A 25,380-nucleotide genomic window follows, 5' to 3' on the forward strand; every position below is an offset into this window, starting at 1 on the left:
TTCTGCCGCTGAACTGTGTATCACGGTGGGCAAGTCTAACTCTGCTCAATTCAGTTTCCTCAGTTATGATCCTGACACAGTACTACCTCACTGGGCCATTAATAGGTTAAAAATGAAAATATGTGCATGTGAGAATAGTGTCTAATGTGGATAGAGCTCAATAAACATTACTCATATAATTGCGGATGTGTGAAATAATGTCCCCATTCCACTTACTGTCCTCCCTCTAATCAAAGAATAAAAACATTACTCACAAAAATTTAATGTTTGAGGATTTTCATCATAGAGCAATATGACAAAAATTAGGAAAGTAAACAAAGATAATTTGTAGCAAAGGACAGAAAATTAGTACATATGGCAAAAATACTCCACACAGGTTATTTACACAATACTAGTTAAATAACAATGAAGTGCCATTTTATAACTAGTAAGTCACAAGTATTAAAATTAACAGCCTTGCTGACTAGGCTGTGGCCAACAGGTATACTATACTGTGACAGTGTAAACTGTTTTGGCAAACAATTTGCAATGCATTTGGGAGGAAATAATTTTCTTATGTCTGTTCTATGTGATAGTGGGCTTCCTGTAACAGCATTTACTCCCCTCGCCTGCCACAGCAGTCAGGACTAACTCCAGATTCAATCCTTTCCAAGGTATCCCATAATATCAGTTACTTGTGTGCTATCTGACATGCTCACATATGCATAAAAATGATGAAAAATGATGAAAAATATTAAACCCATAGCCAATAAGGATGAGCATATATTAGGGAAAGGAAAAAAACAAAGGAATTAGAACTGAAATATGAAGGGTGTGGGATCAAAATAAATACCCAAGATCAAAGGAGATCATGTCAGAGCTTTTTAAGATTCAGAGTTTGGAGACACTGGGGATATTTACCTAGAGACACTAACTTAGGTTGTTTGTCAGGACAATCTTTTGAGTTCTTAAACACCATCCTTTTGAACTGGAGAGTAGAAGACACTAAGAAACAATCAAATTTTGAGTTCTTTTGGTTAAACGGATGATCTAATTTACTTACAAATATATTAGACTGAAGAAAAAGTCAAATTTCATTTGGTCAGTTGGCTTCTACATTCACATCCACCAATAGCTTGTTATTGACTAGATTATGAAAAGGCTGACAGAAATATTGGGAGACTTCAGATAAACTTGCACCAGAGAGCAGTATGCAATATACCTTTCTCCTAAATTTCTACTGAAATATTTATAAAGATTTTTTTTAAAATTATGCATGTACAGATCAATTACTGAGCATCTACAAACATGATATTCAAACATCACAAAATGGGAAATAGGTCTTGATTTCTGTCATTTGAGTCTGAATCAGGGATCTAGCATTATTCTCTCAGGGAATAACCACAAATTGGTCAGAATGTGCCTAACACCTTGCTCCATGTTCCCGTTGTTGGTCCAGCTCCTTGCTCTTTAATTCTTCCTTACCTAGTAACTTTATTATCAATAGATATTATCAATAGAAAACACATTAATTTTATCTTAGGAATTAAACTAAAAGCTGATTATCAGCGATATTTATTCCATAATCTAATGTTACCTGTTTCTTTGTATTTTTGCTTTTACAAACAGAATTTCCCCCAAACAGGTATCTCAGGCTCCCTAATCTACAGGACTTGTGTAAGAAAAATAATTGATGACATGCATATAATCACAATCACAGTAATTGGACCATAGTTAAACTAATTAAGAAAAGAGGAATCATGTTCACTTATAAGTGATTATATAAGGGAAGAGAAAATATGGATCAAGTAACAAAATAAAATAACATTATATCTTTATATAAACAAAAGAGATAAATCCCAGGTTCTTAAAAAGTCTGTTTAAAAAGGCAGGTCAAGGTGAAGGAATCAATTCATCCTTTTCGCTTCCATGTGTGATCACTTGGGTCCTTTGGCCTTGGCCTTGGTTTCCTTTGGGACCTTTCCATTCTGACATTGAGTAAATCTGGCTACTGTAGAAACACCATCCACAAACTTGGTTTTGAAAAGGACGTTTGCATTGTTGAACATACCTTCCTTTAGAGACACCACAATGAACTTACGAGAAATGGGGGAAAAACATAAGAGATAATTTTTATTAAAATCTTAAGTTCACATTTTAAACCTAATGAGGTTAAAGAATTATTTGGAGGTAGTTTGATTGTTTAAACTCATACCCTCAAATGTAGGTAACAACCAATTATAATATTAGACATCTAAGTATATTGTAGCTTTTCATATTCGTTTTAAGAGTCTTCTTAATTTTACCTTGATGACTTCATTATCCAGGTTTATATTTCCTGCTGCTTGACAGCTTGTTGGTTATCTGTAGCTGACAAACTATTTTACTGTTAGCTCTAAATGCTCTAGTGAAATATTTTTCCCTGGGACATTGAATAATGTCAAGGTTTGAAGTTCCTACTAGCTCAAATGGAACATTTGTATTTGTATAATTAATAGGTACCAATTCACTGTTGTCCGCAAAGAGCTGCCATAACAATAGTCTATGATAACCACTAAGTGAAGACCTGAGCTGTATAATGCATGATCTATAAACCATATGTGTTAGCCCCAGTTCAACACAAACGGTTCTTAACTTAAAGGGGCTGCCTCTACTTTCTAGCCAGGAGAATGAAGAGTACCCTACCAAGTGCCACATGATGTTCTGATACGTAGGTATACATCTCTGAAACATGCTTGTTCTGACTGCATCTTTGGCAACTATCTAGAAAAATGATTGCATTTAACCCTAAATTCCTAACTAGGAACATATTAGATTCTCCTTCATGCTACAATACAACAATTGTAATGTCTGGCTTTTTCTTTAATAGGAGACCAAACTCTTTCATTCTAAACCCATTTGAATATTAATAAATATTTAAAGTAATATACAATGCTTTAGTATTCCTCAATCTTAAATATCTTATTAATGGTGACCACTACTAAAGAACAGTTTTAGAAAAACAAATACTAATATTAAGACTTTATGCTTTTGAAATGAAGACTTTCTGTCTGGTTCTTACCTGAGAATGTGTGAAATGAGTACGCAGCATCTGTCCAATGTTCTGGGTGTGAGAAAGATCCAAGGCTGCATCGACCTCATCCAGGATGTAAATTGGAGCAGGTTTGAAGAGGAGCATGGACAATATTAATGACAAAGCCACCAAAGACCTAAGAAAAGTGTACAGAAAGCTGTCAAAACTTGATTTTTACCACTTTTTACCAAAGAACTGAAGCAAATCTGCTCTGATGTTATTATGAAAAATACAGATTTAGCTAAGAGATAAATGCATAGGCGGCAAATGAGTGAGGGCTATATACACCTGTTAAGTAACAGCTACTGTCTTGGTAATAGTGTAACTAGTTCAGGTGCCCTCTTTCAAACTTTTACTATATATGCATCCATGTGCATACATAAACTCTCCATTTTTTTATTGGCACTATTTGAGTAAGTTGAATAGATTGTGGCCCATTACTCTAAATACTTCATAGTGCCAGAGGGTTAAGCAATCCTTATGGGATGGTTAATTCTGTCAACTTGATTGAATCACAGGATGCCCAGATGTCTGGCTAAACATTATTTCTGGATGAAATTAGCATTTGAATAGGAACTCAGTAAAGCAGTCTGCCCACCATAATGTGGGTGGACAGCAGTCAGTCCGCTGAGGGCCTGAATAGTAAAGGTAGAGGAAAGAATTCTTCCCTCCCTCCCAACTTGAGTTGGGACATGAATATCTCTGCCCTGGGTGCTCCTGATTCTCAGGTCTTCACACTCAGACTGAAATACTATTGGCTTTCTTGAGTCTCTTCTCAGCCTCCACAATAATGAGCCAATTCCTTGTAGTAAATCTCTTCATCTATACTAATAAAAAGGTAATATGCTAATTAGATTGGGAGACCTTCTGGACAAAGCCATGGTGGCAGGGCTGAAGCAGAGGCGGCTAGGGGTGATAAGGCCAGGAAGAGAGAGCAGTTGGGGGCAAGCAGGTCAGCGGTAGGGGGGTAGTTGGGGGCAAGCAGGCTGGCAGGCAGAGTGGTTAGGGGCCAGCTGTCCCAGTCTGCGAGAGGGATGTCTGACTGCCGGTTTGGGTAAGTCCAATCTGGCAGTTGGACATTCTCCAAGGGACACCAGACTGGACAGGGTGCAGGCTGGGCTGAGGGACACTCCCTCCCTCCCCCCATGCATGAATTTCATGCACCAGACCATTAGTATATATATAATCTATTTAAAATTTGTTGTGACCCCCACTCTTAAGATTCTGCAGCTTCTTTTAAAGTTCTCTTCTAGCTAACTCCCTTTAACTGGTAGCTATTTTCATTCTAATCTGGTATAAAGAACTGTAATAATTTGTATTTTTAATACAAAATGTAATTATTTAACATTAGAAAATTACAAGAGAATGTGTAACACTTTTTCTATATCAAATATCCTCTATATGCAGCACTTGAATGAATTGTCACTTTCTTGCTTACTGTATTCCAATAGGTATTTATTAAGAAACAAGTGGGGGTGAGGGGAAAGTGTGCACAAGCAGAGGGGGGTCCAGGAGGTGAAACCAAAATGTCTAGCAAAGAAAATGAATGAAATGATACAATAAACAAGTAACAGAGTTAAATGTGCCTCTATAGCAGGTAGTTGAGGTCACTCCAACAACCTAAAATTATTTTCCATTTGGTTCCTCTGTGCCAAATTTTAAGGCATTGAGTTTTAAACTTACTCATTCAGGAAGAGGGAAAACACACACACCAAGAGTTAAACTACTTTGCTGAATAGTGGTATAGTTACAAATAATTTAAACATTCATTTTATATTTTCCTCAAAATATTTTCAAGGACTTTAGGTACTAGTCATCTAAATGTTTTTCCAAACTGTGAAATTCAATTTTGGTTGACAGGCAATAAAAAAAAAAAAAAAATTAATTTTATCAATAATGAAAAATAGAGAATGGATTGCTATTTTAATAAAATGACAAAGGATTTCATAAGGAAATTAACGGATCGGGTCTTAGTATTTTCCATGTACAAAAGAGTAACATGGCATTATGGGGCATGTGAGAATAATTCAAGAACTATGTACTGTACCTCTTCCAAAAGAAATATTAATAACCATCTTCAATTATGTAAACAATCACAATTTTGTCTTACGGAGTTTTATTTTCTTTTTTAAAGAGAGGAAGGGAGAGAGTTAGAAACATCCATGAGAGAGAAACATTGATCAGCTGCCTCCTGCACACCCCAAACTGGGGATGTGGCGCAACCCAGGTACATGCCCCTGACTGGATTCGAACCTGGGACCTTTCAGTCCGTAGGCTGACCCTCTATCCATTGAACCAAAATGGTTTCAGCTTAGGGAGTTTTAATAACTTGGTTCTCCACAGGTAAGGAGTCAGGCCATATGACTTTCAATTTCTCTTGGTACACTGATTGTCTGAATCACCAAGAAAGGCTGGGAGACTTTCCTGAAGGTCTCACTGTCTATCCACTACCATTTTCCTTTCACCTCAGAACATCCTTAACCTGTATAGTTCTACTGGGCTCAAATTCTTAGTTTACATTTCTCTCATGACATTCTTTTTTTTTTTTTTTTTTTTTTTAATAATTTTTGGAAATGGTATCTATTTACCTTCCTAATCTGCTAGTTTTATTGACTATCATTTCCAGGTCTGTTTCCAATGACTGATTTTTCTCTAGGGCAGTGGTCGGCAAACTGCGGCTGTTGACTAATGAGTTTGCCAACCACTGCTTAGGGTATGAATCACATTTTTTTTTTAATATCTACCCAAAAATTTTTATTATATGCTGCACACTGTTACGTTGTTCAGAGTCTCACTTTTGTTGTCTTTAAAGAATGCTGGAGCTTGTGGCCAGTTAACTCAGTAGGTTAGAGCGTGGTGCTAATAAAGAATGTTGGCCCTTGTTCTGAGAGTCACTTAAGTTACATGCAGATCAGCTTTATTCCTCAAGGCCTGCAATGAACTTTGCTAAGGTGCATCAATAATAGCCTTCACTTCAGAGATAATATAGACTTAATTCTAATCCTTGTTACTGCATTTAGTGAGACTACTGGGCTTTGTGGGAATTTCTCACTGCGGCATTCCAGAATTGCTCCCAGGAAGAAAGCTGAGGTAAAGGTTGGGGCTTTTAAGGTGGAAAACAGGACTTTCATTTCCTTTCTCTCAGGCACATACTCCTGGACTACTCATCTAAAAATAATTGTTTTTCATCTATTTTATCTAGTTGATTATTCTTACATTTTTGCCTACCATTTTAATAAAATGTTTTATCTAAAATGTGTAGTACAAGCATGTCTAACTCGCGGCAGGCAGATAGTCTTACGTAACAGGCTCCTTAAATTCTATACGCAAAGAGAGTTAAAGATGCAAACTGAAATAAAAGTGGTAGGCATGCCGAAACCGGTTTGGCTCAGTGGTAGAGCATCAGTCTGCGGACTGAAAGGTCCTGGGTTCGATTCCGGTCAAGGGCATGTATGTTAGTTGCGGGCACATCCCCAGTGGGGGGTGTGCAAGAGGCAGCTGGTCGATGTTTCTCATCGACATTTCTAGCTCTCTATCTCTCTCCCTTCCTCTCTGTAAAAAATCAATAAAATATATTTAAAAAAAAAAAAAAAGAAAAGAGAAATATAAAAGTGGTAGGCAATGAGATGATGGGTAATAATAAGAGTAATTAGTAATTAGTAATTATAATGTACCTAAGGGATTACTCACCTCTGACCACCACTAAGTTCAGTTAAATTTTCTTTCCACGTATTTCCTAAGGCAACCTTGAACTCCAGACCATCCAACACAGTTTGCCCCTCTGGTGGTGCAAGCATAGCATTAGCACCAGGCAAAAGAGTAGAAAATATAGACCCAAAATCCTTGTTCACCTGGGGAGAGGGAAAAAGATTAAAATATCAATGTTGACAGGTGTATTTGCAACCCAACAATGCATTCTATTGTTTATTACTCTTATTAGAGTTAGCAAAATATGACACATGTGACAAATCTAGCAATATCCATTCAATTACGTATTTTCTGTCTGCAAGCACTAAAACAATGGAGTTAATTAGTTGCAACAGAGACTATTTGGCTCACACACATACAAAAAGTGTATGTCCCTTTACAGAAATAGTTTATTGAACCCTGTTCTAACTTCCAGAGGGACCTTCAACTCGACCCTGAAGTTCTGGTAGTTTTGTGGGCTATCATACAGGAATCCTGAGACACATGACTGTACAACATAGATTCAACTCGTGGTTAGAGAAGCAAAAATAAAACTAACTCTTTTTGCCACAAAATATTCTCTTATAAACCTTGTTTTCTGTTGAATGTATGGTAAGATGGGCCTGTGGTTATCAGCTAACCTGAAAAAGAGGCATGAAATCAAACCACCAGATCTGCTCAAAGTGTTGAATGGTTCTTTCTATGCTTTTTCTCATAGCTAGTGAAGTTGAGGTGGCAAGAAATAGGAATAGTCTTCAAATTCAAGACAAAGAGGCTAAAGAAGCTGTTTGGCCTATCTTCATCAAGGCACAGTAGGAGATTACAGAGATTTAGGGCCAATAGGGTAGCTTATAATTGGATAATTTTTGTGCATACACACTTAATGATTTGAGAATTTGGCCATCTGTTCTCAAAGACATGACTAATAACCTTAGAGAGTTCAGACAAATTTGAGGGTGTATACACTCACTCACACACACACACACACACACACACACACACACACATGGTCTTGACACCCAGGTTCTCTAAGGAAATCTCCAAATTCAAATAAAGGCAAATATATTTCTCATGAGTATTTTTAGTAATAAGGAAATCTTAGACACAGTAGTGCTCCTGAATGTAGATTTACTAAGAATGCATATTTTAAGAGCAACTGTACACATGCTAAATAATAATCTACAGGAGAGTGGAAATAAATGAAAATCCTTAAATCTTCCAAAGTTGTCATAAAACAAATATGGTAATTGGGATTTTTAAATTAAGAGTCCAGTAAAAGAGAATATCAAACTTCCTTGTTTACTGCCCTGTTCTTAAAGAACATGGGTGATAGTAGTTAGGAATAAAAGGCAGTTTTAACTTGGGGATTTCATCCCCATCTTTCAGTTTTTTTTACCTTTTGGATATATGATCTTTGTAGGCTAGTTCATCTTTATAAGCTTTGGTTTCTTCATGTATTAAGTAGGGATACTAACTGCCAAAGTTATGGAATTGTTTTAAAGTAATCATTTAAAATTAACATTTGTTTTAAAGTAATCATTTAAAATTAACATTCTTTTAAGATGTGTTAACTAATACTTATTAATTTTTAAGTGGTAAGCAATGTGCAAATTTTACTATAGAAACACTCTATGAGTGTGGGCAAGAACCATGAGGGTAGAACTGAAGGAGCTCCGGGGAGAGCTTTCCAACAGATTCCCGATGTGAAAATAATACTGCTTCCGATTTCAAGCAGAGGGTGAGTGGGCAGTATCTGAGGTTTCTTCCAAATAGCCTGTGATCTCATGGGAAGGAAAGAGGACAAATATCTAAAGAATTAGGATTTTACTATAACCTAGGAACCAGAGAAGTAGACTATAACCTAGGAACCAGAGAAGTAGACTAAGAGTATGATGGGGTGACACACACTTACCTTTGCAAATTGGTAGTCAAGTCCTAAAGGACAAAATGCCTGAGGTCTATGAGGTTATAATTTAGTATGAGCTATACCTCCTTCAAACACAAGCCAGCATTTCCAATTGAACTTAAGAGTATAACCTATTGCCAATATTCTTCATCTTTGCCTCACAAAGAATAAATGATACTATTTTTGATTCAGATACCTTTTGCCAAGCAATGTTCAGGGCTTGGTTTTTCTTCTGGTCAAGGTCCTCTATAGTTGCAAGTATTTTGGATTTGTCATTTTCTACAATTCTCTTCTTCTTCATCAGGTCATTATACTAGTAAGATAAAAATATTGTGGAAAAACATAAAACCTTATATTATAGAATTCAGTCAGGAATAAAGAGCTTTCATTATTTTCAATACATTATATTATGTAATTCTTATTTACCAAAAATATATATACTGTATTAATAGTTATATTTACTTTTCTTATAATTAAATTATATCACCTAGATGAGAATTTATAGGACAAGGACCCAAAATATTTGGACTCCACTAATATTCCCTTTCTAATATTCTAGAAGCCAATAATATTCCCTTTCTAATATTCTAGAAGCCAAAACACAAAGAAAAGTGTGTCATATGTCAACTCAAAAGTAGCCCTGCATGCTTTAAGGTTAGTCTCAGCAGTGACACTAAATTTCACTTCTTCACCATGATATACAAATACTAATCTGGCCTTTACTGATCTCTTTTTGACATCACACTCTTCCTCAGGCCGTCGCCATATATGTTCTTTCTTCAGGTCCTTGAACATACACCAGGTGTGCTGGTTAATAATGCAGACTTTGTAATCAAAGAAAACAATTTAGTACCATCACTAGCTGCACATTTCCCCATCTTTCAGGTAATTTGTGGATACTGTCCCAATAGAACTTTTCTTGTTTTGAAGAATCCATTCAGAGACCCAGTTTTCCACTTTATATGTTTTGAAGTGCTGCTCAGAAAATGCATGTGCCATGGATCAGAACAAGGGGTAATCTGAAGGAGCAAGGTCTGGTGAATACAGTGGGTGGGTTAATATTGGGTCGGCAACTAAGTAATTGCGGATTTTTTAAAGAAAATCAAAGACAATTTTTTCATGGAACTAAATAACTTTATTCTGTAATGTATTGCCCATTTTGATCAATGACTATTGATCATCTTTGAGGCAGCATCATAATCCCACGTTCAAAAAACTTCTGGTTTTTATTAGCAAAAAACTGAATCAGGTACGATTTGACATCATCATCATTATTGAAATTTTTACCATTCAAGAAGTTTTGTAAAGATCGAAACAAAAAGTAATCAGATGGTGCAAGATCAGGACTATATGGTGCATGTGGCAAAACATCCCAACCAAGCTCCATTAATTTTTGCCGAGTGACCAAAGATGTGTGTGGCCTTGCATTGTCATGATGGAATACAACACCTTTTCGATTTGTCAATTCGGGCCGCTTTTCTTCAACTGCATTGTTTAATTTCATTAGTTGTTCAATGTAGACATCAGAATTGATCGTTCGGTTGGGTGGTAAGAGTTCAAAGTAGACAATTCCTTTGTAATCCCACCAAACTGATAACAAAACCTTCTTTTGATGAATATCAGCTTTGGATGTTGTTTGAGTTGGTTCACCTGGCCTGCTCCACAATCTTTTCCGCTTGATATTGTTGTAAACAACCCATTTTACATCGCCAGTTATCAGTCGTTTTAAAAATGTATCATTTTCATTATGTTTCTTTAGCAAATCGCAGCTGCTAATGCGTTGCGTTAACTGTGATTCTTTCAGTTTGTGAGGAACCCATGTATCGAGTTTTTGAACATAGCCAAGTTGTTTTAAGTGATTTTCAATGCATGTATGTGATACATGAAGCTTCTCTGCAATCTCACGTGTTGTACTGTGACAGTCCGAATTGATTATTGCTTTGATTAGGGCGTCATCAACTTCAACTGGACGACCAGAGCGTTTTTCATCTTTGAGTGAAAAATCACCAGAACGAAATTTGGCAAACCAATTTTGACACTGCCGTTCTTTTAAGGCTTCGTCACCATAAACAGCCATAACTTTTTATGAGCTTGCGATGCGTTTTTCCCTTTGCGGAAATAAAAAAGCAAAATATGACGAAAATGTTCCTTTTGATTTTCCATTTTACAACAAACGCCAAACGAAAACTACAAAACAGATCAAAAAACTTTTTTTACTGATTAACAGCTGAATAGCCAACTATCAAATAACAAAATGTGTTTTACATTTGTACTACGTCTGCAAGCCTAAAAATTCAACTGAAGCCATATATGTGTGAAACCCGCAATTACCTAGTTGCCGACCCAATACTTCCTAGGCAAGATATTTTAATGTGTTTTAACTGGTTCTGAAGTGTGTGATGGTGCATCATCATAAAGCAAAATTACTTTGCATGTCTTCTGGCACATTCTGTTCATTTTACAATCAAAGCGTGGTTCAAATTTATTATCTGTTGTCAGTAGCGATCAGTATTAACAATTTCACCTTGTTTTAGAAGCTCATAATACACCACACCTTCCTGATCCCACCAAACACAGAGCATTGTCTTCTTTCCAAATCAATTTGGCCTTGCAGTCGATGTTGATGGTTGACCTGGATCAACCCGTGATTTTGTGCATTTGGGATTCTCAAAAGAAATCCACTTTTCATTGCCAGTCACAATTCAATGCAAAAAAACGTTTTTTCCTGCCATTCGTTGAAGCAACATTTTACTGATAACTTTCTGGTTTTCCATTTGTCTTTCGTTCAGTTGATGGGGCACCCATTTTCCTTCATTTAAAATCTTTCCCATTGCTTATGAACGATTGGAAATTGTTCGCTAAGCAATGTTTACTCTTTCTGCAAGTTGTTTCTGAGTTTGGCATGCATCTTCATCCAATAATGCTTAAATTGTTGGTCTTCAAACTTTTTATGTTGACCTGGATGTTCTTTGTCTTTCACATCGAAATCATCACTTTTAAAGTGTTTTAACCAGTGTTCACAAGTATCTTGAGATAGAACATGTTCACCTTAAGCTTCCCAAAGTATATAACTTTCAGCATTACTTTTCTTCTTATTCTTTGCATAATTCCATGAAGTAATTTATGTAGACAGACCCAAAATACAACAAAACAAAAGGCCATCTGTTGACCAATAGTGCTTTTCTCTCTGGTCAGGAGATGAAAGTTAATGAATTTTAAAAAATATTAGACCCAGTTATTACCTAATAACATGTTTCATGATGTTCTGCAGTGGACATTCAGGCTAACAATATACTTCCACAGTACACTGCAAAGCTTTAATGGAGAAATGAAAACCAGCAGGAACATTTTATAGAAATCACAACACGCACATTCTTAGCCTTTTGGTATCTAACATAATACAGATTCTTTGTATGTCAACAGTTTGTATGTCAACAGTTTTGTGTTTTTAAACTCATTACAGCAAAATTCCTTAAAAGTAATTGAGCTCATCCTAAGTACTATCAGCTTTACAGAGCTCTCATTAACTCTATCATACAAATGCAAACGGAATTTTGCAGAATTAAAGAAGGTATAGGGCATAATATAAAATCTCTGACTGCTAGTCAAGATTAGGGATTGCTCCCCCCCCTGGATTTTCCTAGTGACATGTCTGACTATAAATGTTTTGTCCGAGTAGGGAGATGGATAACATTACTGGGCAACGGATAACATTATTGAGCAACTGAGAACATTAAATAGGAAATGCTGCTGGAATTACAGATTAGGAAAACACTGGATAGAGATTAAAATTGTTATATATATAATGATTCCAGTCCACACTGCAGATTGGTAAGGAGGCAGTATACATTATTTTTCTTAGCCTCTCAAGGTAAATGAAACAAATGATAGCAATGTGAGGCGTTAACATGATTTGAAAGTATTTCTATTTATACTAAGAATGAAAGTAGAACAAATTTATGACAAAAGGGCAAAGCAAGCAGAAGTCATTCAAAGTACAACAGAACATAAGAATAAAATAAGAAAACAGCCGGGACCGGTTTGGCTCAGTGGTAGAGCGTCGGCCTGCGGACTGAAAGGTCCCAGGTTCGATTCCGGTCAAGGGCATGTACATTGGTTGCAGGCACATCCCCGGTGGGGGGTGTGCAAGAGGCAGCTGGTCGATGTTTCTCTCTCATCGACGTTTCTAACTCTCTCTCCCTCTCAATTCCTCTCTGGGTAAAATCAATAAAATATATATTTAAAAAAAAAAAAAAAAAAAAAAAAAAAAAGAATAAAATAAGAAAACAAAGAACTAAAAAGGGAGAAAATGAAAACAGGGGAAAAGCAAGTACCAAAGACATCAGGCAAAAGTTTTGACCCTAACAACCACCTCAGATTATACAGAGCCATTGAGGCTACAATGCTATTCGTAATCTAACATGGCCAGCCATAAGAAAATGACTTACCCGCTCTTCTGCTTCTGTTAGTACATTCATTGCTCTCATGTTGACATTTCTTCCTAGTTTTTCCTTCATTTCTTGCAATTTTTGAAGTCTCTGACCAGCTTCTTTTGGGTTATTAGTTTTGAAATCATAGGCACTATTGGGTAGCCCAAAGAGGTGTTTCTCTGCATTAATCCAGTCATAATCTTTTAACATTTTGGATACCTAGTCATATTATAAGAGAAAGATCTATCACTGTTTAAAAAACTACATTTAAATATTTACTATTTTTAAATAAAACTGGAGGAAAACACCACAACGACTCACTTGAAAAAAAATGAGGTTTACGTTGACAGTGAACCTATAGTAAGTACAAGTAATTTCACCTGGAAGTCAGGTCCAAGAAGTTAAATTATATTTTTAAAAAATCTGTACACATGCTAAATAATAATTTCCTAATACTTAAGCATGATAATAAAGCCAAATCAGAAATTTTTACAATATATATGTAAAGTACTTCCATTGGAATGAAATGTAAGTCAGATGAAGCTTCTTAGATTTTACCAAATTCAATCATTGTTTCAAAAAAAACAAAACAAAAAACAGCCTGTGGCCCAACTGGTGTGAATCAGTGGTTGAGTGTCGACACTTGAACCAGGAGGTCACAATTCAATTCCCAGTCAGGGAGGGCAGCCTATCAATGGTTCTCTCTCATCAATGTTTCTATCTCTTTCCCTCTCCCTTTCTTTCTGAAATCAAAACATATTAAAAAAACAAATAAAAATACACATCTATGAAAATTAAAATTCTTATACCAATACTTAAGTTATAGGTTTGGTAAAATCATGGAAGCCTCTTCCTGATGGGTACCTAATAATTATTCTCAGAATTATATCCTAAGAAACTGTCCTAACCATTCAATGCATCTCCATCACTCTCTTTTGACCAGGCACACACACAAAAAAATTCCTTTATATAACCAATAAAAAAAATGTACAGTGTTTAAGGAAGACTTTCTTCTTCTAGAATTGTTTAACGTTAATTTTGACTTGCAGAATAATATTTATCAATTTGTTTATCCTTATTAACTCCCTGAGTATGGTCTCATCTCTAAGCTTCTAAATAAAAATGATCATTTCTAAAGTCATTTTTTGTACATGTTGCTCAGTCTTTTATCTAGCATCTGATACTAGTTGGTAATAAATATTTGATAAACCATGTATTTCAAAAAATCACTGATTGACTTTTAGCAGTTCCACTTTCAGGCACCTTTCTTTACCACCTTAACTATAAATAAAATACCCTATTAATCACCAATATTAGTGTTTTTAATGACCAAAAAAGCTAATGGGTAGTCAATACTAGTAAAATATTAGGATATTATAATGTGGCTATAAAAAACTATTTTTAAAACCAAGAAACTAACCTAAATATGGCTCTATTTTGTATATTATGATCTTTTTGAAGTTAAACTGTTGTAGATTTATGATGCTAACAAAAATTTAAAGGCACCAAACTGTTACATACTGTAAGAAAACTTAATGGGTAAATTATTAAGACTAATGGATGCAGCCCACTAACCAAGCAATTGATTTTTCCAAAAGCATGTATTTTCCTTAAAATACTTAAAACTAAGTGACCAAAACCAAAACAAACAAACAAACAAAACCACCTGAGATAGCCCAGCCAGGGTGGTTCAGTGGTTGTGTCGACCTATGAACTAGGATGTCAGGGTTCGATCCCTGTAGGTATGCAGGAGGCAACCAACCAATGACTCTCTTACTGATGTTTCTATCTTTCTGATATCAATTAAAATACATTAAAAAAAAAAAACAAACCTGAGATAATATAAAAAGATAACTGCTTGGTAAAATATCAGATTTCAGCTGAGGGTGCAAAAATTGATTATACTGATCCTTAGAAAGTCATCCAGAAGCCAATTAAATTCAAAAGTTGCCTGTATTTACATTTCTGTGAGTCTTTAAATCCAATGTGAAATAAGGTAAAGAATATATATTATTACTACCAATACATTAGTAATAGTTCTATGAATATTGGGAAGGAAAAAACAGTCATTTGTATGGGAAACCACTTAAATATGTGGTAAAAAAAAAAAAAATCTTGAAGATTGGTACAAATACCCATCGCTGAGCAGTTAACGTAGTTTTTAAGGCTTCAAAATTATGTTACACAGTCGTTCTGCATCCAGCAGTTTACTGGAATATTTTAATAACTCAGTATGATTAAGGGTAATAATGAACACAAACATGCCTTTGCAGCAGCATCTTCAGCTTCCCGTTTATGTTTGCTAATGTTGTGGTCCAGTTCCTTAATTTTGAGCTGAGATTCATTGTTTTGTTCCTTATGCTTTGCCACTTCTGCATATTTAGCTTTAATTACATTGTCCTGGGCTGTTATCACTTCCTTTTGCTTGGTCATCTCTTCTTGAGCTTTATTTAATGATTCCTGAAAGAAATAATTAGAAGATATATAGCAACGATATAGGAGATATTTTTAAAAGATCATCTAACAGCCTTCTGGGTAAGATAGCAATGTGATTACAGGCAGATGGTCACCTGATCCTCTACATATTATATCCCCATTAAAATGACTAATGAATCTTATATACAGGAGAAAACTGGGATTTCTACTAGGGAAAAAAAAGGGGGGTGGGTGGGGAGATGAGATGTAGTGATTATGCTGGAGGCAACTAAGTTTTTGCTGAATAGTGTAGTTAGGATTAATTGGGGGTAAATTGGGGGTAGAAGAGACTATTGGAATCTGACTGGTGAGATTTCTTGAAAAAGTGGCAATTCTGGGTAGTTAATAAGTGTCATTTGGGAGTTTATCAGGAGGAGCAAAGAACAAGGGTAGAAGTAAGGTAGTCTGGGATCTGTTCCTTTTCCCTTCTGTGGATGTGAGCCACATACATTACCTTTACCCGTGACAATGGAAGGTCATTGTTTGGTTCTAGAACAGGGAGCAAAACAAGGAAATGGAAGAGAAAGGAACTTTTTTGAACTAGATCTGTGGCACAAAGGAAAACTTCCTGGTCTGACTTCTATCCCCCAACCTCCAAATTGGTCATCACACCTGGGATTTAGTCTACCACCAATGCTTCACCCTAGATCTTAACTCACACAAATACCTACAGACAAAAAAACCTAGGTCAACTTGTATTTAGGTGATGGAAAACAAATAGGACAACCATCTCCATGAATGATTAAAAGTAAGTGAATGTAATAACTTTTAAGTGTGCTCATAAGGAAACAAGGTAATTTTGAACATTAAAGAATACTTGACATTATGATCAGGTTACTGAATGCACCCAAAATGCTTTTGCAGGAGGAGGATAAATCATGGCACTTATCTAAACCAGTGTGCCCACAGTATTTTTAAAACAAGCAATACCTGACTATTTAGTCAGGGGCACTGGCCTTTTCCCCTTAGATTGTCAAATTAAAAAAAAAAAAAAAAAAAAAAAGACAACCGCCAACAGAATAGTCATCTGTTGTATATCAATCAAAATTTTACCCATTTTTTTTGTCAGATTGCAAAAATATACATACTTTTTGGTGTGCAACAGAATTTTAGTAATTCATTTATTTGTGCCATCAGATGAAAAAGGTTGAAAATCACTGATCTTAAAATACATTTACTTTTTTTAAAAATCTTTTAAAAAGCTAAAAAAAAAATACTCTGGTGATATTCACCAAAGGAAAACAGAGAAAGTTTATGCTGAATTAACTAATGCTGTACCTGACAAAAACATGTTTATGAAGAAGACTACCTAACCATTAAAGATTGCACTGCAGGTGTGACTGACTTAATCTTTTAGATAATCGTTTTTATAATGGTAGGGAAAAACAGGAAATCTGTCAATTAAGGTTGATCAGAAACAAAATTTTAGTGTTATTTGTTTTAAGCTAATTAGTTTTAGGCAGTTTAACTCCCTAGAATGTCCTTAACACAGCTTACCATCAAAGAAAAACAATTTAAAGTTTGTTCTTTCCGACTTTACATTCTAAAAACCAAGTGATCCATTTTATAGTTTTCCATAAAGAGAAAGACACTTTTAAAAATAGGTACATGCTTTAACTTTATTTAGGTGAAGGAAGGAGGGGCCAATTTTCACACTTCTCTTTAAAAACTGTCTTTAAAAACTCTTTGCTCCTCCTGATAAGTGTCATTTGGGAGTCTATCAGATTATCTTATTAACTGTTCATGAAAGACAGTAGAAAATATGAAGGAATACGATTAAAAGATAACAAATCAAAGGAGTCGATGTTTTAAAAACTAAAATTTCCTTTGGAGACATAAATAGAAAACTATACCTGAGAAGCATTTCTATCCCTTATAAACAACAACAGAATTAAGAGGAAAGATCTACTTTTCAAAACACAGGATGATACAATAATTAAGTCATGTTAAAAGGAAGATGTAGAAGCAAGGCAAAAACATTCTTTTACCACAATGGAGGTAAATGAATGGAACCCTTGTTAAGCTAGCTACATACATTTTGTTAACATGAAAATCAATGATTTACTATTTACAAAAACAGTATTGAAATGGCAGAAAACTTCATTTCTTATCACAAAATCAAAGTATTATACATGCATGCACTGTACAGCGTGGTTACTAGTTAATGCATAAAAGTTGCTAAGTTAAAAGTTCTCATCACATGAAAAATGTAACTGGTGACAGATGTTAACTAGACTTACTTTGATCATTTTGAAATATATACAAATATTAATCATTGTATTCCTCACCTGAAACTAATGTCAATTATAACTTATTTCTACCCCTTTTTGAAAATTAACATCAAACAACAGAATTCAAGGTGGGAAACATAAAAAGGGACAAGAGGGTATCCAATATTAAGGAGGAGCGATCTCTAATAAAGACATACCCTAAAAAACCCCCTTGACTCCAAATCCACTGCCCGCTTCTGCTATCTCACATCTCCCTCCTCAGTAAAGGATGCTGTGGGGACACTGTAGAAGGAAGGGGCTTTACTGTCTGTCTGGTGTGCTTTTCTCAAGGACAAGCTTCATGGCAGTGAGGGGGCTTCTCAGCATGTTCACAGCCTGTCTCCCCTGGCATCACAGAACTTTCCTACAAAGGGCTTTCCCTGGCTCTCCAAACCTCACCACCAGTGGGCTACAGTCAAGTCTTCTCCAACTAGATCTGGTTCTCAGCCCTGCAGTGGAATGGGGCTATTTTCTGATTTACTTCATCTATAGGGACACTGCTTCAGCCCTACAGGTAATGCCTGTTCCCTTATCTGCTGGTTCCTATTTTCAGAGTTCTCAAAACCCCTTAGTGATCCCACATCACTCCAGATTCCTATTAATTTTCTTTATTTACAAGTTGCCCTTTCAAATTACTGTGTTTTTGTTATCTGAATAAACCTGGACTAAGAGTGAAGAGATTGAGACCTCTGAAGTTAAACGGCTTCTAGCCAGTGTTTTATAAGTAGATTAACACTTGCCATTTCTTCAATATGGTAAGTAAACCTTACCTTACTTTTAGCCACCTCAGCTGCCATTACTTCAATCTGACCTTCATAGGATTTGATAGCTTCATTTACAGCTTCAAGCTGTTGTTCGCAGGATGCATGCTCTCTCTTGAGCTCTTCCAGTTCCAGAGTGATCGCTTCAACTTCCTGTAAAAAACACAGGGCATTAACTACTGAAAAGTAAATACCACATATCAACAAAATTAGTAAAGACTCTCTTGCAAGTAAAACCAACAGCTTAATTACTTAACTACCTAAAACATATCTAAAGTGCTTCATCAGAAGAAGGGAGGGAAAATATTTACTCTCCTATACTTAATATTGCACATACATCTGTCATTTTTACTAATTCAAGAAACTTTGCATGGACTATTTCCTTTATTCCTATAGGTAAAAACAATATTGAATTCTACATAACAGATACGTTAAGTACAATGTAAAAAAAAGTTTCTCGATTTTCTTCTTCCCTATTATATATAGCCTTCCCTATTATTATATTAGAAAATAATTTGTGCGGCTATTTAATGACAAAAGCATGAGTTTAAAAAATAACTATGAAGAAAAGTGAACTTTTATGGAACAGTGGATTCAGAATATAGACATTGGAGACAGAAAAAAAATCTAGGTTTAATTCCTAGCTTTGGTACAATCCAAAAGATATAATCAAATATCACCAGCCTACAAATGAAGGGCATTCCATAAGTACAGCATGCTTTGTCCTACATCATTTTTTCAGAGTACACATTCACATAAATGATCAACAAAAGAAATGAATACTGAATCTGATATGACATAACAAGATGTATTTCCTAAAAAAGTATGCTTTGTTTTTAGATTCTGTGAGAATACTGAAAAATAAGGCCAATCAATGGTGCTCTACCACCTTCAGCTCTCTGTTGATGGTAAAAGATTGGTTCTCTTTCAACAAAGGTTATTATTACCTGTTGTTTTTCTTTCATTTTCTTGCTGGAAGCATCTGCTTTTGTTTTGGCACAATCAAGTTTTTTCTGAGCATCCTTCAGTTCCTTCTCTCTTTCAGCTTCTGCATTTTTCATTTTATTCTCTAATACTTCATATTTTTCTTCTGCTTTCTTTTGAATTTCTTTGGTGTTTTTTAAGGTCTCTTCACTTTCCTCTGTTTAATAAAGTAGGCAAATGTGGCTAATTGAGATACTTCCAACTATTAACAGTTATAGATAATGGCTTACAAATTCAACTCTTAATAGAAAAAAAACAGTCTGGAAAGTTAAGAAACTAGAACTTAAAAAAAAAAAAACATAAAAAACTATTCCAACTTTATTTTTGAAATGGTATGTTGAAAAAGATCCTGCATGAGAGCCATATTTGATCTGAAGATCTATGAAATTATTTCCAATTATGACATTGAATAACAAAAGATAAATGTAACCTATAACTTATTAAAAAAGATCAGACCATCTTTTTAAATATATCTGTGTGCTTCCTAAAATCAGAACAGAGAGAATAACTATGATATTTTTCCTTTATTTTAATTGCCAGAAGGCTTAGAATTCTATAAATAAGCTTACTTTGTATTCTTCACTCACTTATTTTGATTCAAGAGAAATATTGTGAAAAATGTCTAGGATGAAACATATTGTCTCTAAATTTATGAAGAAAAAATAAAGTAAAATAAAATAAGTATGTTACTCTCACAAATGACACGCTGAAAGAACCTGGAGAATTTTAAAAGTCTGAACAGGGCCGAAATCGGTTTGGCTCAATGGATAGAGCATCAGCCTGCGGACTGAAAAGTCCCAGGTTCGATTCCGGTCAAGGGCATGTACCTAGATTGCGGACACATCCCCAGTAGAGGGAGTGCAAGAAGCAGCTGATCGATGATTCTCTCTCATCGATGTTTCTAACTCTATCCCTCTCTCTTCCTCTCTGTAAAAAATCAATAAAATGTATTAAAAAAAAAAGTTAAGTCTGAACAGGAATGAAGTTGGAGAAATGAACTTTCATTTGCTACTGGTGCAAATGTGGACTTTTACAAATGGGCAGAATTTGGCAGTATAGTAATCATAACATGCAATAATTAAAATAAGTTTTAAAGACAATTCAAGTAACTACATAATAAAGATAAACTCTAAATAACTCAAGTAAGGTTACCAGAAACACATTAAACACAGTTCCTCATCTTACCAATGGTTTTTTTAAGAGCATCTAATTCTTCTTGTTGCTTGTGATATGAACTTTGTTGGAGCTTGGTTTGTAATAAATCTGCCTCCTCGGTTTTCATCTCCCACTGCTGTTTTAGTTTGCGATACCTTAGAAAAAGAGAAGTTTGTACCAAATGAACACAATTTTTCTGATGTTTAAGACATGCATCCAAACTACAGGCTTTTACCTAAAATAAACTCACATACTAAATATAAACAATATAAGATACAACTGGTTACCAGAATAGTTTTGAGGCATCAATTAAATTCAAGGTTGATTTGGTCGCTGAAGGTTAACAACTCTAAATGACTAAGACTAATAATTATTTACAGCAATACTCCTACTTTTAGAAAACACTAAAAATCATCTTTGAATGAAATAGGCTTCCTTAAAAATAACCATTAATAATAATATATTATCTAGCAATCTCCATTTTCAAATGTTAAAAAAAAAAAAAAATGATGTCCCTTACATTTTTTAATGAGACATAGTTTAAAAGTGCTTAGCACCGAGTAAACATTTGCAAATGCTGTGATCTACCCCAGTTCTGGCTGTTTAAAAATATTTAGCTAAGTCATCTAGTTAAATTTCAAGTAATTAGAAATTTATGACGTTTGAGGAAAAAGTATAAAATATCGATACTTATTTGCGTATATTGCCTCAAACTGCTTGACATAAATTAAAGCCATAATTTAAGCTAGTAATTTTTCAGTTTATTTAAAAACAAAAACAAAAACCCTATGTTCCTGATATGGTCTATGAAAGAATAGCTTTAGTTGACCCTTCCATTCTCATATTTTTTCAAAATCTATTTCCTTTCCTTGACTCCAGTGCTATAAATCTATAGGACAATTCTGCAAAATAAATGATCCAATACTGCTGAACAAAGTTAACAGTTCTAAGCCCAATGTGAGCACAAACTCGCTGCCATGCCAGAGCTTCCACACAGCTCAGAAAAATTTTGTTGCATTTTCCTCACAGAAAAAGTTCAGTCACTTTATGGTTAATTTATGTTACTGAAGGTAAAATGCAGCCTATACATGTATATGATGTTTGCAAATGGGCATTCTGATATACTGTACCTTAGAATGACCATGCTGACTGATAACAATTTCTTCAATATACACAGTATCCTAAAAATTTTGTTACCCTTCTAAGCTTTGATAATTTTAGATGAATGCTACAAATTTCATTTCTAACTTTATGTAGATTTTTAAAAAACCTTTATTCAGCATTGTGAATTCTAAATAAAATGTTTGATTTTATCTCAGTTGCCAGCTTCAGAGGGACTAGAAAAAATTACTTTCATGTAATGTACTTTGTAAGTTGGGGGATTTATACTCCTGAAGCCTTCCTTTCAAAACAAGGACTCTTCTCCAGGATAACCACACGTGTTCACTCACATCATTCAACAGCCACCTTCTAAGCAAGGCTTTCCCTGAACACCAAATCTGAAATTTCAGCACCTATGTCCTGCCAGCTCATTAGCTCCCTTTCTGTAGTCCTTTTTTCTCCTTAGAACTTAGCATTTCTCTAACATACTTTACCAATTTAACCTTCTTTAGAGTTTGTTTCCTAAACTAATATGTTGATATATATTTAGGAAATATATATATTTATAAACAGGATGAAGAGATTTATCTGTTTGATTCATCATTATATTCCAGTATTTGGTACATAGGAAGAGGCACTCAAAAATGAATTATGTTGTTAAAAAAAAAAAAAAAAAAAAGAGGTTACATTAAACAGCATGATCCCAATTTTGAAAATAACATACATATACCCTGTACCATACATAAAGGTTCACATACATACCTATAATCTACACCCACAGAAGAAACATGTAAGGATACTTTAATTTCAGCAGGGACTTTCTGACAAGAACTTGTTTACTTTCTCCATAGGTAACCTAGTAATTTTAAATAGCTATAGGACAGCCATAATGCTGCTAAAGTCAGTGCAGACACCTGATCAATGCTATACATACTGTATCATATCATTCAAATCAAGGACCAAGTATCTGCTATCAACCTCCAGAGTACATCTCAAAGGGAAAGGGGGATATTTGGCTAATTTTTCCTTCTGTTTAATTTTTTATCACAAAAACATTTTTATTATAAAAATGAAATAACTGATAAGCAAGTTATCAACTGACAATTTATTCAACTAAAACCAAGGATCAGAAGAAAAAGTCAAAGTTGCATTTCTTTAAGTAAAGATATATTTCCTTTTCTACCATGCAAAATATTTGACCAAAAAGAATATATATAAATATATGTAGCTTAATTCAACAGGTCTTACTTTTCTGCAGTGCTTTTAAGACCTGCTAATTCCTCTTCTAGGGCCCGTAGTTCATTCTCCTTGATTCTCAGCTTATCTTGAACATCTTTGAGTTCCTGAAACTTTGTTAAAATAGAAGCCGCCTGGGATCGAGCACCTGATAAAAACAAATTGAAATTATACGTTAAGTTTGAATTATACTTGAAATGATTCTATAGGCAATCCTTTACAATGAGCTTATGAAACAATAGAATTTACTTCATTTAAATCTTACAACATACATACTTGGTAAAGTACTTCTAAGTAGATGTGGTGGATTATTTGTTCAAGCTAATCACTGTCCCTGCCTGCTTCCCATAAAGATCGGGGTTAGGCATGTAATTTGATCTGGTCAACAAAGAGGAAATGTGCCTCTTCTGAAAGTAAGCCTTTAATGACAGCCCCTAAATCACATTTTCCCCCTTGTCCATTTCTCCTTCAGTCTGGGTCCCAGAATGGAATTAGCATGGGACAGAGACAATTGACCTACAGCTATTGTAAGCCACTGAGATTTGGGGGCTGTTCATTACACCATAACCTTGTCCGGGCTCTGATATAGCAGAGAAAATTGGTTTCACTTTATAAGCAACTGTATTTGTCTGGCATTGACAGGCCGAGATGTTATATAGACAAGGCAACTCTGTAGGTTTGGTAAAATACAAAGGTCAATTAGCAATGCCATTATGAGAATTTTGTTAATATGATATGGGGCTACATATTTGCCATCCCTTAAGCAGTAATTTCAAGAACATGCATGTCAATGAAATCTAGTTTCTTCTATTTTAGATATTTAAAAATATTTGGTCTGTCTTCCAATTGTAATTACTACTCATCTTATTGAGTACTGGGGAATTTGATCATCAGATTAATTTTGTTGACTATTCTTGGCCTAGAAAGAAATTGTCATTTAATATGTAAGAGGTGTTATATAGCTTCTTGGTTTGGTTAAAAGCACGGACTCTAATTAGAGTTCAAATTTTGAATTTTGCCACTTACCAGCAAGTTATTTAACCACTCTGTAACTTACTTTCTACAACTGTATATTAGAAATGATAGTAATATGCTTACCTCATAGTTGCTATAAGGATTAAATGAGTTAATTATTTAAAGCGCTTAGAATAGGGTTTTATAGCATGATAGAGATGTTCTCTATCTGCATTTTCCAGTTACCCATTAATTAACCTAAATTTATGGTTATTGAGCCCTGAGAATGTGACTTGTGCAACTGAGGAAATGAATTTTAATTTTGATTATTTAAATGTAAAGAGCCACATGTAGCTAACAGTTCCTATTTTGGACAGCACAGTCTTACAATACACAAAGTAGAAGTTAACATGTTTGCTGAAGGAAAAATGGGTGGTTAGGCTACAAATAAACTGGGGGGAGAGGGGAAAAGAGTTCATTTCCCAGTGCCTAGAATATTCTGATAGGGCAATAAGCAAAGAAAACAAAAAGTAACAGATTTACTTGAGATGAATAAAAAAGCTAGGATTGATGCTTGGACTAGAGCTCATTGAGGACTATGACATCACATAATCTCTCAATATTATTATTAAATGCCTGTCACGTGGTAGGTATTCAAAAGAAAACCCAATCCCTAGATTAGTAATAAAACTCTGGATTGTCATTCCAACCCTACTATTTCCTGTTAAAGATAATAAAAGCTCCCATCCTATTTGCCACATAGAATTATGAGGGCAAATCACATAACACCTACCTCCACTCAGTGTCCCGTGAGGATCAAATACCTCACCTCCTCGAGTTACAGTTCTAGTCATTATCCTTTTATCAAAGGCTACTTTTTTTGCATTATCCATATTGTCACAAACAAATGTTGTTCCAAACACAAACTCCATTGCTTTCTGCAGTTCCGGTTTGTATTCAACCAGGGAAAGGGCCACGTGAACATTGTTAGGGCCAACCTGTGGGGAAAAACAGATGTGTCATAGTACTTACTATTGAAAATAATTTTGAAAGGAAAGTAGTAAGAATTGCTACAATAGAAATTTAGGTAATATACTTATCTAACACAATATTTCCTTTAGAACTTTCTAAAATGTTACGGAAATCTCCAGAGTTTTATTTAGGAAAAAAATAAAAAATACAAATTTAAAACCTCAAAGACCTATTGAGAGTTTCCAGCAAGCAGGAGCCACTATGAAGTTTCTAAATCCAAATAGGACTATTTGGACAGATTTTCTTAATTAAAGTATAGCAATGCTGGACCAACATTATGACATAAAATGTTTTGTTTTAATTATTAGTAATATGATTGTTCCACAGTGAATGGTTT

At 34.8% G+C, this 25,380-nt stretch overlaps 1 protein-coding gene across 4 annotated transcripts in view; it reads right to left on the reverse strand.

Annotated features, from left to right (window-relative positions):
- Positions 1-245: 245 nt before the first annotated feature.
- SMC2 (structural maintenance of chromosomes 2) overlaps positions 246-25,380 on the reverse strand; it is a 51,476-nt gene continuing 26,341 nt past the window's right edge. For all 4 annotated transcript variants that reach the window (XM_084898920.1, XM_084898919.1, XM_084898917.1 and 1 more), the window contains exons 15-25: positions 24,805-25,009; positions 23,070-23,205; positions 20,751-20,875; positions 19,529-19,722; positions 18,591-18,734; positions 15,341-15,535; positions 13,094-13,294; positions 8,842-8,958; positions 6,743-6,903; positions 3,041-3,188; positions 246-2,075 (exon numbers count right to left, since the gene is read on the reverse strand). In XM_084898920.1, coding sequence (XP_084755046.1) covers positions 1,917-2,075; positions 3,041-3,188; positions 6,743-6,903; positions 8,842-8,958; positions 13,094-13,294; positions 15,341-15,535; positions 18,591-18,734; positions 19,529-19,722; positions 20,751-20,875; positions 23,070-23,205; positions 24,805-25,009 — 1,785 coding nt within the window. In that variant the 3' untranslated portion in view covers positions 246-1,916. The remainder of the gene's footprint in view (positions 2,076-3,040; positions 3,189-6,742; positions 6,904-8,841; positions 8,959-13,093; positions 13,295-15,340; positions 15,536-18,590; positions 18,735-19,528; positions 19,723-20,750; positions 20,876-23,069; positions 23,206-24,804; positions 25,010-25,380) is intronic.

The sequence above is a fragment of the Pipistrellus hanaki genome (genome assembly GCF_964339955.1).
Source record: "Pipistrellus hanaki genome assembly, chromosome: 11".
Lineage (NCBI taxonomy): Eukaryota > Metazoa > Chordata > Mammalia > Chiroptera > Vespertilionidae > Pipistrellus > Pipistrellus hanaki.